Raw genomic sequence first — 12,826 nt, forward strand, 5'->3', positions numbered from 1 at the left:
TCAGCAGAGCTGTGTTAATATATGACAGCTGAAGTTTTAGTTCTCCCTGTCTAGTACTTTCTGCAGCAGACTTTGTGGTTCATTAAAATATATTTTCTCTTAATCTACTTTATCCAAAGACAACAATTCCCCTCTTCCTCTTTAAAAATATTCTGGGCCAAACATCTTTTTCCCCTGCTCCCCTCTCATACTTTCCCATCCTGTCTTTCTACTGCAAACATGAGTGGAAGTGCTGGTATCACTTTCAGCAAGAAGTTGAGTGAGGTCTGCCTGTTTGGCAAGGTGCCAGCACAGGAATTGACAAATCCTTGAGTCTCACAAATAATCTGTGGTAATTGAGAAGTTTTCTATGTGGGACATTAAAAAATACAATACTTGTGTTATTATTTCTGTGCTGCTTATGAAGATAATCTGCTGCAAGTATAATCTTGAACTGATGTTATGTGAGAGATTGGCTATGTCTACACTAGCATTCCTCTTTTGAAAGAGGCAAGCAAATGAGGGAAATCAAAAGTGTAAATGAGGCACAGATTCACATATCTGGCACTTCATTTGCATATTCATTTGAAAGCGCTTCTTTTAAAAGAAGAAAAGTAGTGTAGAAGCAGCTCTTTTGAAAGTAATCCCCATCTTTGAAAGAGCCCTTCGTCCTATTTCTTTTTTGGAAGAATGGTTCTTTCAAAGATGGGGTTTACTTTTGAAAGAGCTGCATCTACTTTGCTTTTCTTCTTTTGAAAGAGGAATATGCAAATGTGGTGCCAGATTTCCTTCATTTTCATGCCTCTTTCGAAAGAGGAATGCTAGTGTAGACATAGCCATTATGTGAAGCTGGTAGAGGTTATTGGTGAGTAAAGGTGTTCAGGAGCCATTAACCAGGGAGATATGTTTACAGTCTGGCCGTTGTTACAAGATATTTAATCCAATACATTCTAAGATGGAGCATAAATCCACTTGTTATTGAGAGTATTAAATACCTTGAGTTTAAATCTTAACTTTCAACCTATGTTAACATCTCTAATTTTTAAAAAGATTCACCAACTTTCATGTGCTTTTTGAGCTAACCTTTAAGTGTGAATGAGAGTTGCATAATTTAATACATACCATTATTTCAGCAGCTATTGTGTTCAAAAGAGAAAAGACTGTACCATATTTAAGATGCAAATGGACAGTTTCTGAATTGGTGTAAATTACCTGAGCCCTTTGATTTTAATGAGGATCTGACCAATATAATGTAATTACTCAAAAATAAACCCTGGCTCATGTCCCAATTGACTAATTCAGATTGTATAGAGTAACAAATAATTATTTTGAGTTTTTTGTTTTTATCTGAAGACATCTTTTATTATAGGTTTTTCTTTGGCATACATTGCTGGACAAATTGTTGAGCTCAATGCAGGGGTAATTGGGTGAAATTCTATGACCTGTGTGCAGGAGGTTAGACTAATGTATGAATGTATTAAATGTTTCAAACGTTGGTTCTGTCCTCATAACATCTCAGTGAGGCACGGAGAGGATTCCCATTTTACAGATAATAACGTTACATGATTCAGACAAGGTTAACACAGGAACACCACCCCTACCCCAGACCCACAGCCTTAACTGTAAAATCATTCATATATGGTATGGGAAAATTGTATTGCATTTTTATCCCTTTCTGTATGGACTGAAGACTATTGTTTGCTTTGCATTGACATTATATTCTATGGTAGTTTTCATAAGAGAGAGGCTTTTTCACCATTGTCCCTGGCTAATACTTTCCTTTCTTCCTCTCTTAAGCAGCATGCAACGTACTTGTTACTGTCCTCCATCACACGTGTGCATGTGTACACATGCTCACACACACTTTCTTCCCCATTTTTTAACTGATTATTTTCATCTTTGCTTAGGTCATGTCTGTATTACAAAGTTAAGGTGACTTAAGGTAAGTAGCATCCATCCATCAAAATAATGAACTTGGTCATACATACCCACATCCTGCTCATTGTGTGGGTGGGGTACATTCTTCACTAACTTGCTTGCATTGACACACAGTAGCAATTCCACAGAGCAACTGGCAGCAGGAGGTTTTGAGAAGGGCTTGCCATGCCTTATAGGACCAAAACATTGTCACTAGGGGGAATTAGAACATGGCTTCAGCCTCCCAAGATGTAGTTTTTTTCCTCCCTCCTCTGATATCAACAGCAAACAACCCTACTTTCTCACACCTTTTTCTCAGATGTGCATTTTTGTTCTAAAAATTTAAAAGCACCTCACACCTTGGCAGTATTTCCAGAGCCAAGACAGGAGCTGCCTGTCGCAAAAGCCATAGAAAGAAACAATTCCTGGTTGCTGTTAACAGTTGTGCATCAGATGAACATAGCGGAGCACTCTTCGGGTCCTAGGAAACAAGCACTGACTGGTAGGATTACATCATTTTGCAGCTATGGGATGATGAGCAGAGGCTGCAAAACTATTGAATGGGGGTGCAGGCAGGGTGTCCAGTGCAGGTGGTGGCCAAGTTCAAGCAATCAGTGGCAACCTCATCTGGGGGTAGGGTGGCAGCGTTCAAGTGACTGGTGACAGTCTTGCAAAGAGGCCACTTGCAGTGTCCCATTTTCCCTTTGGGAAATAAGGTCAACTTATACCCACAACAATGTGGGATGGTCAGGAAACAAACATGTTGCATGCATCTTTAGCAACACTGGTCCATTTAGAAAGCTACAATCAGCGACTTTCTTTCCAGATCATACAATAACCAGTGGTGATGATGAAATGTCAATAGTGATCCTGGGAAATACAGCCTAACACTGACTCATGAAACCATATGCCGGCCACCTGGACAGCAAAAAGGAGTGGCTCAGCAATAGGTTGAGCATGTGCTGAACGGTAGTTGAATGTCTTTGGACATTGAGGGGTTGAAGCTGCAGTTTGTTGACTAGGTTAGACCTTAGAGGGGTAGCTGTGTTAGTCTGTTTCACAAATAACAAGCAGTCCTGTAGCACCTTAAGCAACTAACAAATTTATTGGGCCACGAGCTTTCATGGGTAAGACCCACTTCCTCAGATGAAAATGGAGTACAACATAGAATCCAGGGTTAATACAGTGTGGGGGTTGGGAGGGAAGGGAACTCGTTGCTAGTAGGATCATTTAATGAAGCAAATTAATAAGGATGTGTCCTATTCCTGCCAATATCAAAGTTTGGGATGTTACCTTTGCATTTCAAAGAACATAGGTTTCCCCCGAAACTTTTGCAAAAGATTGAAGATTAACTCCACAAAAGTTTCCTAGAGATCTCAATTCAGGGTTTCCAGGGGCACCTAAGCAATCTTTTCCAGATAGCAGCCAGTAGCTGGAGCTGCCAGTGGGAAATAGATACCCACTGCATTTCTTTTTGTTAGGGTTAAACTCAGGGCTTTTCTTCTGCTGGAACAGTGTTCCAACACCTTTTTTCAGAGCACAGTGCTAAGGGGACAGAGTTAAGGTGGCAGTGGCGCTATTTTTAAAAGACAGCTGGGCAGCTCCGTCCAAGCTGTATGTGGCTGTTTGAGAGCCATTTGCAGCTGTTGACGCTTCTGCCTCCAGCCGACTCATCCTCCACTCTTTTTGTACCTGCCTGCCATGCTGAAATGCCACTGGGGGGAGCCACAAGACGGAGGTGGCAGTGATGGCGGTGCACTGGAGGTGGGGAGTGAAGTAGATTGGTGTGGCTTGTGAGAGTGTGGGGTTTAAGATGGGGGCTAGGCGGGGTCTCCACTGGGGGAGGAGGTGTTTAAGCTGACAGGGAAGCAACTTGGGCAGCTCAGGCACCACGTGAGGCAGCTAAAGCACCCAGGGGTAGTTTGGGCCCCACATGGGGGGTAGTTAAGCCGCATGGTGGGAGATTTGGGCCTCATGTGGAGGGGTGAAGCCGCTGGGTGGGGTGTTGGGCCTCAGTGCAGGGTTGGGGGGAAAACAGTTTGGGACTTGAGTTTGCCATCTTTATAGCTAGAAAAAAGACACTGGTTAAACATAAAATGTAACTTTACTAGGTTTTAGTAAGAATTTTGTGTTAAGAGATTTTTTCCCCCTTCATATCCTTAATGCTCAAAAATAGTTGCTCAGGTAAATTCCAGACGAAAACTACCATGGAAATAGTTTGTGTTAGGCCCAATAGCAAATGTTAAAGATAATTATGAACACTGGACAATGGGGGTACAACGGAAATCGTGTTGCAATTTTAACTAAAGACTACATCGCTTTCCAAAATTTGTAACTGCTTTCCAGTTATAATGTTATAGTCACTTGTATGGACAATATTCATGTATTTTTAGTTTAATGTCAATAAAACTTCCCATGAGCCCCCTACGCTAGTGCTTACAAACTTGTTACACCAAAGGTGTAATGGACATAGTGTTCTCCAGGAAGGTACTGAAACTCTTGTCCCTTATTTTCAGACTGACCCCAATCTTTGCAGAGTAAATGAACAAGTATATCTTTACTAGGCTTTTGTCAGAGTAGTTGAGATGTGTGTGAGTGGGTTGAAAAGAATAGATTTTTTTTTACTCATGCTGGGATGGGTAAATTTGGAAAAATATCTCATGTGAAAGTTGAATTTGAAACTTTTAAATATCATTTTTGGGAACCAGGGCAATAGCCATAGTCTAAGCACTAAAATAAATACATCAAATGAGGTTAAATAAGAGCGGGCTCTAGTAATACTGGCTATAATAATAATGATTAATATCTAAAAGCATCTTAGCATGTTGAACAATATAATCAGTTCTAAATGGTCAAACACCAGGTGTTTGAAGTACTACAAGCATATGATAAGTTTCAGATCTTTGCATTTGGATGTTTATACATAAGTTGAATAAAGTTTCACCCTTAGTAAAACCAAGAGATAAGAGTTGCTGCTATTACTCGTATGCATTTGTATTCTCTAGTGAGTCACTATATGAGATTACAGTTCTTGGAAAAACCACAATAATGAGTACTACAGGGTTCAGGCAGTCTCATGGCAATTTCATTTTGACGATTAATAGGAATTAGCCTGGTAATGATGTGTTGAGAATCAACACTTTTTCTGCTATAGCACTTCAACTTAATGGCTTACAATTATTTTTTTGATTTTATTTTCTTAAGAGGCCCATGCTTTGACCTGCCTGAAAGTTTTATAATGTGAGACCCTACTAATCCTCAGATTAAACTGCAAGAGAGCTTTGACAAGCCCTCTGAATACTATTTTATATATTAACTGCTCAAGATATCTGCTGAATTTAGCTATTCTATCTATTTCTGCCAATAAAATACATTCAGCACCTTGTAATATTTAGAAGACTTAAATAGATATGATTGATGTTCCCTGTTGTGTGTGTGCAATGGCTACTCTGTCTTTGACCACAGTAATATGTACAGATTCTAATATTTCAGGAATTAAACCTAGTTCCCTTGACAATAACCCATTGGAAGATTAAGAAGTGTTATAATTATATATAAAATTACCTAGCACATCTCTCTACAACTTCACTATCTTCTCAAACAGTAGAGATCCAGCTGGATTCATATTAAAATCAGAAGCAACTTGTATGGGACAAGTTTAAAAAAAAATTCTACTGGAAGGCTTCCTTTTACAATGGTCACTGTGTGAATTTAAATACGTAGGTGTGGAAATTCCTACTAGTTTATCAGTGACTCTGCCACAGCAATTAAGTAACAAATCCTATTTCTAGAGCTGCAATAACAGTAGTTAATAATAATGTTGTTGCATAGAACATTAGTTTGTAATGCTTTCTGCACCCAAAATTGCCGTTGACTCCCAAATGGGATAAAATAACTTTGGGCCTGATGCTTCACTCATAAGCACACCCAAAACACCTATTGTAGGTCTGAAAAAGTGTACAGGAGCGGGCCTACTGTTATTTTAGCATAAATTGTTTAATAAATAAAACCATGATTTATTTTATACAAATAATGCCATTGACTTCAGCGAAACTACTTAGGTAGAGTTAAGAGAGTGTCAGCTGGTAGAACAGTTTCTCAGTCTATTCTAATTGATGCTGAAAAGCAAGACTGGCATAGAACCAATCTTAGTCACCAAAGGCTCTTTTGTTCACACTCCCCATGCTGTCCCATTCCTTCCTGGGCCCACTGAAAATCTGGAACAGAATATTTTATGTAGTATCATTGAACCAGATTCAGCTGTTATACTGGTATTAATGGGAAATAGCTCTACTGATATCTGAGATAGTCTTAGCAGGAAATTGGCATCTAATGTAGGCACACGGTATTCTGTCAGATATTAAATACACAAACTTGGAATCTTTCTATGATACGTATGTAATGACTCTTCCCACTCTACCCCAATCAAAGATAAGTCTTTATGGGTGTATTCCTGTTCGTGGGTGTCAAGATTCATCATGCCTACAATGGTCAGGTATGCTCTGATACATTTTAAAAATAGGACTGTTTAACTTCGTCTTCATGCATCAGTGATCATCTGGGAAACATAATGGACACCAGTTCCATCAATCATCAAATTCTTTTGTTACCATCTGACAATGAAGAAGCTTGTCCTCGGTATTGCATAATTTTTTTCCTGTTTGGGAAAGTAACTGATAAAATCTGGATTAACTGTAATGTACTTAGAAGCTGAAAAGCACTATCTTAGAACTGCTGTTTTAGTTACACTGAACCATATTTGCATACAGCATAAAAAAAATTTAACTGAGATCCTCTTTCAGGTTTTCAGTCTACAATCTATTGATCCCTGTGTACACTAGAAAATTTACCATGACCTTGCTAGAATAAAGAGCTTGATTTTGTGTGCAATTTTAAGCATGTGAAGTAATCAAGGACTATTATGCGTGTACTGAAATGCTTTACTGATTCAAGGTGTATGCTAGGAAAGGTGTGCTCTGCCCTCCCCGTCTGCTGTCACAAATTGCTATCATGAAATGCTTCAGATGGTTTATAGCCTTCTGGCTTAGACTGGATTCAGTAAAATTAACTAGTGGTGTAAGTCTGAACCATATCAGTCCACTCTGTACTAGTGCCTTTTTGAACTGCACTGATTTCTGTCCCATAATGCACTGGTGTCTTTTCAAAACCTCCTAGAGCCAACTGCTTCTGAGAGCTGTGCCAGGCCCTGGGGGACCTGTATTCAGAGTTCATTGAACAGCACTAGTATCAGACATGCAAATCTGCTATAGCAGTTATAAGCGTGGTTTGTATGGCTATACCCTTTGTACTTTGTCCCAGGCAATACAAATTGTTCATCTGGGAAGAGTTTGGTTTTGGTAGTATAGGAAAGCTTATCAGGTGCTGCAGAACAATCAAAAATTGAACAGATACTTCTTGGCGCTCCAAATTGTATAACCTTTAGTGGTGAAGTACTTTGTGGAACATGAACATTGAGTTGCATGGGTAATAACTTTTAAAATAATGAGGGCAGTGTCATTGTACAATGTTAGCTGCTTTGAAGGGTTAGCTTTTTAGTTGCAAGTTCAAAGGCTTTTTTGTTTGTTTGTTTTGAAGACTCTCCCTTTGAGCCAATTAAGGATGTATTTGCTTACACTGTACGTGATTGTCTGTACAGCTTTGTTTCTCTTTCATTGTTCTTATTTTTAGCTTATGTAACACTTTTGCTAGGAGGCAGCAGCAGCTGCCAGGGCCAGTTTCAATATTGAGGGTTTCCTTTCCATTAATATAACAGAGAACCTGCTCTAGCACCTAATGTGTGGGGAAAAATCTCACACAGTGCCTGGGTGCCTCTGAGAAGCAATACTTCCACATTCGCAAGTATGAAGTCTGAGTGCAGAAAAGAAACTTTTAATAAAAGGAAGGAAGTAACTTGGCATTAGTACGGGAGAACACCACAAACAGAGTTCATAAACACAAACCATGGGCAAAAGGCCCATTGCAATTAGATTGGGCAGCATCCTTTTCCTCTCAAGTTCTTAAGTCTAGCGACCCAAAAGTCCCCTTTGCATACCCAACCTGTCTCTGCACCCACTCAGAGTTTGGTCAGTGTTGACCCACAGCTCTGAGGTGCATCCACAGAGTTCACCTCCTACTCTGGTTGGAGGGAGGTAAAGGCATCTTACTCCACTAGACACTAACCAACCACTTGCTCACCACCTTCTGCCACCACCTTACTGACCGCTGTCCTGGTTTTTGTAGGTCACACCTCTCTGCCACTGCTCTGCTGTCAGTCACACTCTGCTGCCATCCACCTCCTGACTGTGATCTCAGGCCATCATTTTCTTAGTAATTTTCACATCCTCTTCAGGCTGGGCAGAAACTCTACCCCATCTCAAGTGATTTCAGTTTCCAATGACTGTAACTCTTAAGAGGCAGAGCAAAACCACAGCTGTACTGTGATTAAAATACGAAAAAGGCTCCAAATGAAGTTTAGATAGCTCTGTTCTTTGGACAATGGGTGGAAGTGGGACACACTAGTCCAGGCAGTACCCATGGGAAGGGTTTGTAGCCTGTTGACCAGCATACAGTAATCCCCCAGTCTGCATGAAATCAATTGGCGCTTAACTCACATTAACGCGAGTTAAGTGCAAATTGAAAGTGCTCCAGCCCCCTGCTTCCCCCAGCTGAGAGAAACGGCATTGCTACATCTGTCTGCCCGCCTGGCTCCCCCAGCTGGGGGAAGCCCGGCAGGCTGACAGCCATGCCACTGCGGCTACCTGTCCTCAGGCTTCTTCCAGCTGGGAAAAGCTGAAGAGAAGCCTTGCCTGGCTGCCAGAGTGGCAGGGAGCTATGGACCAGGTAGTAGCCTGGCTCCCAGCTCCCTGCTGCTGGCCAGAGCCAGAAAACTGACCAGCACCAGCCTGGTCCATAGCTACCCTCCACTTGCTGAAGCCAGGAAACTGACTAGGGCTGGTGCCATCATCAGTTTCCTGGCCCCCCTGTGTAAGTCAGGGCTCTACTGTACCTGTCCTTCTTGTTTTCACAGTACTGTGACAGCAGAGTGCCTGGTTAGTAAGGTCCTTCTCACATGTGAGCTTTTTCCTTTGCAACAGATTCAGAAGTCCTGTTCTGTAGTCCCAAAAAATTACGAACATTGATAATTATATTTTATTATTGCTTCATTGATACATAGTTGGGATTGGGTCACAAGTAAAGTTGATTACAATGAGCAAAACACTGCTCCGCCTGCTGAATATATGGCAAATCTAAAGCAAAGCAGAAGCAAACTGTATTTACACAGAAACACTCAGGGCTTCTCTTCCCCATTCCAGCTAGCTTTCAGAGAAGCGTTCATTCAGACACATTTAAATGGACAGGATTTACATTGTTTTAAAAGATTATCTATTACTTACTACTGATATAAAGTAATCAGTGGCTTAATATTTTGCCTGAAGTGTACTAGTAAGGTATTTGTAAGAAGTTAATTTAAGGTCTCCCTTTTTTAGTTTTGTGACTGGTCAGTTTAATTCAGACAGTATGGTGTGTATGAATGTATGGCTTCAAGAGGTCCATATTCAGGAGCACAGATCAAAGCATCCTTACCCACAACTGGAATTATTTCATAATTGTGATTTATCAGCATGGATAGTCTCTAAGAAATTGTGTATTTGGATGATTATTAATGATAGGTGAGACTTTAAAAACTGGGTGTGTTTTTGGAGTCAGTGTAAATAAGTTCCCAACAATAGGCATGCTTTTCCAGATATCTTGGGTTGCAGAACTGAGCTGTGAGTCTCATAGGTGCGGGTCCTCTTGAAAGAATTTCAGCTCCACATTCAGGAGTTCCACTTCTCATCTCAGATTACTCGAGGAAATGCAGAGGTTCACTACAAGGCAAATACAATGTGTGTTTGGGTTGTGGAGAGAGGAGAGGGAGTATTAGTGAAGGGATTCCTTTTAGGCTATGTCTATACTAGAGAGTTTTGTAGACAAAACTGGGGTTTTGCTGAGAAAACTCGCAGAGCATCTACACACAAAATGTGTTCTATCAACAGAAAAGCCATGTAGATGCTCCAGGAGGCCCTTTTTTCAACAGAGCGAGTCAAAAAATGATCCGCTTTTATGTATAGACATGATCTGTCAACAGAAGTTTTGTCAGAACATGTCTTCTGACAGTAACTTCTGTAGACAGATGCTTCTAGCATAGATGTAGCCTTATAGATTGTGGTTGTGGAGGGCATACAATATATTTTAAGAATCAGGAAGGAAGGGTTTATGCGGAGGCGAGGGAAACTAATCCAATCTGGGTGGCAGGTTTGTAGAAATTTTGTGGTGCCCAGAGCCTACATCATTCCCTCACCCAAACTCCCTCCCCTTTCCACCTGCCTAAGGCTCTGGGAGGGAGTTTGGCTGGGGGAGGGGTCTGGAGTACAGGCTCTGGACTGGAGCAGGGGATTTGGGGGTAGCAAGAGGTCCAGGGGGTAGGCATGCAGGAGGGAGTGTGGGAGGTTGGAGGGGGACAGGGTTTGGGGGAGGGGCACAGGCTCTGGGAGGGAGTTTGGAGGTAGAGAGTACAGGGGGAGAAGGTTGGGATATGGAGGGAGAGGATGCAGCACTTGAAGCACCCCTTCTCTGGCAGTGGCTCCTAGGAGAGTTGGGGTCTCCATGTGCTGCAGCCAGCAAGCAATACCCCTGCAACTTCCCGTTGACCACTGAGGGGGTGCTCAGGCTGGGGGCAGCACCCAGACATACACATGCACCACAAGAATATGCTGGTAGCCACACAGTTAGCAGAAGGAAGCTGATCTAGTCTTGCTGTACTGTCAGTGGTGGCAGTGGGGGCCCCAATGCCCTTTTAAATTTCTCAGGAGCAGCAGGTGGGGCCAGGAGATGGGCTGGAAGGAGCAGGTGGGGGCAGCAGATGGGGCTGGGGGAGAGGCAGGCTTTGGGAGGTGGTGAGAGTAGGTGTGGGGGAGGGGATAGGACGAGGGCTGCAGTGCTTTCCTGGAGCACCCCCTTTTCGAAGCAGCTTCTAGGCAGGTGGGGAACAGGGTCTCCACACACTGCTGCCCACAGGGACACTTCCTCCACAGCTTCCCATTGGGGGCAGCATGCAGAGACACCACCCCCAGCATCTAGGGAGCTGCAGGGATGCACATGTAGAGGAAGTGTCCAGAAGCTGCTCTAGACCCTGCTGCACTGCTGGTGATGGGGGTGCCTAAGTCATTGTAAATCATCCAGGGGTAGCAGGAGGGGATGGGCAGGGGAGACTGGTGAGAAGCATGTTGAGACAGCAGGCCAGTCCAGAAGAGAGACCCAACCCCAAACTTTCCTGATCACAGGCCCTGAGCCAGGAATATTCCTGGTGCCTGGAGAATCATGGGCTCATAGAACTTGCTATTTATGGTCCTTACCTTTGCCTCCTACTTTAGCTATTGTCCTGTCATCTCATACTCCTCTAGTCTGTCCAGAACTCATCCTCCATAACTGTCACTGGGACTGTGCTATCTAGAACTTCATTTTCTTATGCCTTTCTCTTATCCTCAGGATTGTAGTCAGAACTCTGTTCCTCACTTGAAAGGGTCTGTTATAATTCTGGTCTCCAAAAATCCTGTATTTTTCTTCATCATTCTGTTCCCTCCTTTACTCCACCAGTAAACCTTAAAGCAGCTCTTTTATTTTCTGTTTTCACTTGCCTTTTCATTCTTTTTCCATGCTGTGTCTCATTCCTGAACACCCTTCATATTCCAGTGTATGGCTAATCCCACCATGAAGAAACCATTTACATTTTCATTGCAGGAAATGGCTTAAACATATACCACAACCAGTTTTTGGAACTTCATCAAAGATTGTTATATGCTGAAAAAGAAAATAAAAAAAGATCCCGGGAGTTGAGCACTGTCCTGGATACAATTAAATGGGTAGTTGCAGAGAGACTGAACTCCACAGCAAATCATACAGGTTTGTGCTCAGCAATTTTTTTCTTCTTAAAGAAGTTAAATTATTATGTATTCAGGACCCAATTCCGCTTCTACTAATATTAGAAGGAACAAATCCATTGACTTTGATGGCAGCATTGTTTAAAAAGAGGGTGAGATAAGACTTCATATTCTTTAATTAGGTCCTAATAATACTTAATGAATGATAATTTATGGGATTGGTTGTGTGGAATCCGATAGAACTCTAAGAACATTTTTCTGATGTTCTTCTTGTATTTGTCTTGTGAAGAGTCCTTATTACCTTATCTGAGTCCACCCAGATTTAGAAAGAAGGGACATTTTTGAAAACCCATTAAATGTTCCCCTTTTTCATCCTGCCTTAGCTATGAGAAGCAGACTAGAATTCATTTATTACTCTTTCTGTCTGGTATCTTCACTCTCATGCATGTTCAGTACATTTTTAAAGGTGGGTAGCAACTACTAGAAATAATTCTAATACAGTTAATCAGATTCTGTTGGCCTGGCTTTCCTCATAGTTTAATTAGCTCTTTTATTTGCTTCTATAAAAACATGTACTGCCTCAGTGTCTCCTGCACATACTCAGGATGATTTACCTTCCACTGCAGTGGCTGCAGTATGATGGATTAGGTAATTAGAACAATAAAACAGAGTACAGGTTGAACCTCTCTAGTCCGGAACTCTCTTCCAGCAGCATCAGTAATCTGGCATGATTTTAGTTATCCAGACGACCGCTTATCGTGTGTGTGGCCAAGTTTCCCGTGGTCCCATAAGATTCGTTTACAGCCATCAGTCCTGGTTCTCAGTATTCTGTGCTGTTATTTAGCTCTAATTTACCTACATGTCTTCTAAGAGCTCAGCAAGCGGTGGAGGTATTGGTAATGTGCTAGATAATATTGACATCCCATGGTCTAGCAAATTCTCTCATCCGGCACCAGTCAGGTCCCGAGTATGCCAGACGAGAGAGATTCAACCTGTAGAAGCTGGCCATT

General features: G+C 41.9%; 1 protein-coding gene across 2 annotated transcripts in view; it reads left to right on the forward strand.

The window, feature by feature from the left end:
• Nucleotides 1-12,826, forward strand: part of MGAT4D (MGAT4 family member D) — a 92,133-nt gene that overhangs the window by 8,965 nt on the left and 70,342 nt on the right. Inside the window, exon 2 of one of the 2 annotated variants that reach the window (XM_074993280.1) lies at nucleotides 11,677-11,838. The exons of the other annotated variant lie outside the window; for it this stretch is intronic. Coding sequence (XP_074849381.1) covers nucleotides 11,677-11,838 — 162 coding nt within the window. The remainder of the gene's footprint in view (nucleotides 1-11,676; nucleotides 11,839-12,826) is intronic. 2 annotated transcript variants of the gene reach the window in all.

Source organism: Carettochelys insculpta, chromosome 4 (assembly GCF_033958435.1).
Source record: "Carettochelys insculpta isolate YL-2023 chromosome 4, ASM3395843v1, whole genome shotgun sequence".
Taxonomy (NCBI): domain Eukaryota; kingdom Metazoa; phylum Chordata; order Testudines; family Carettochelyidae; genus Carettochelys; species Carettochelys insculpta.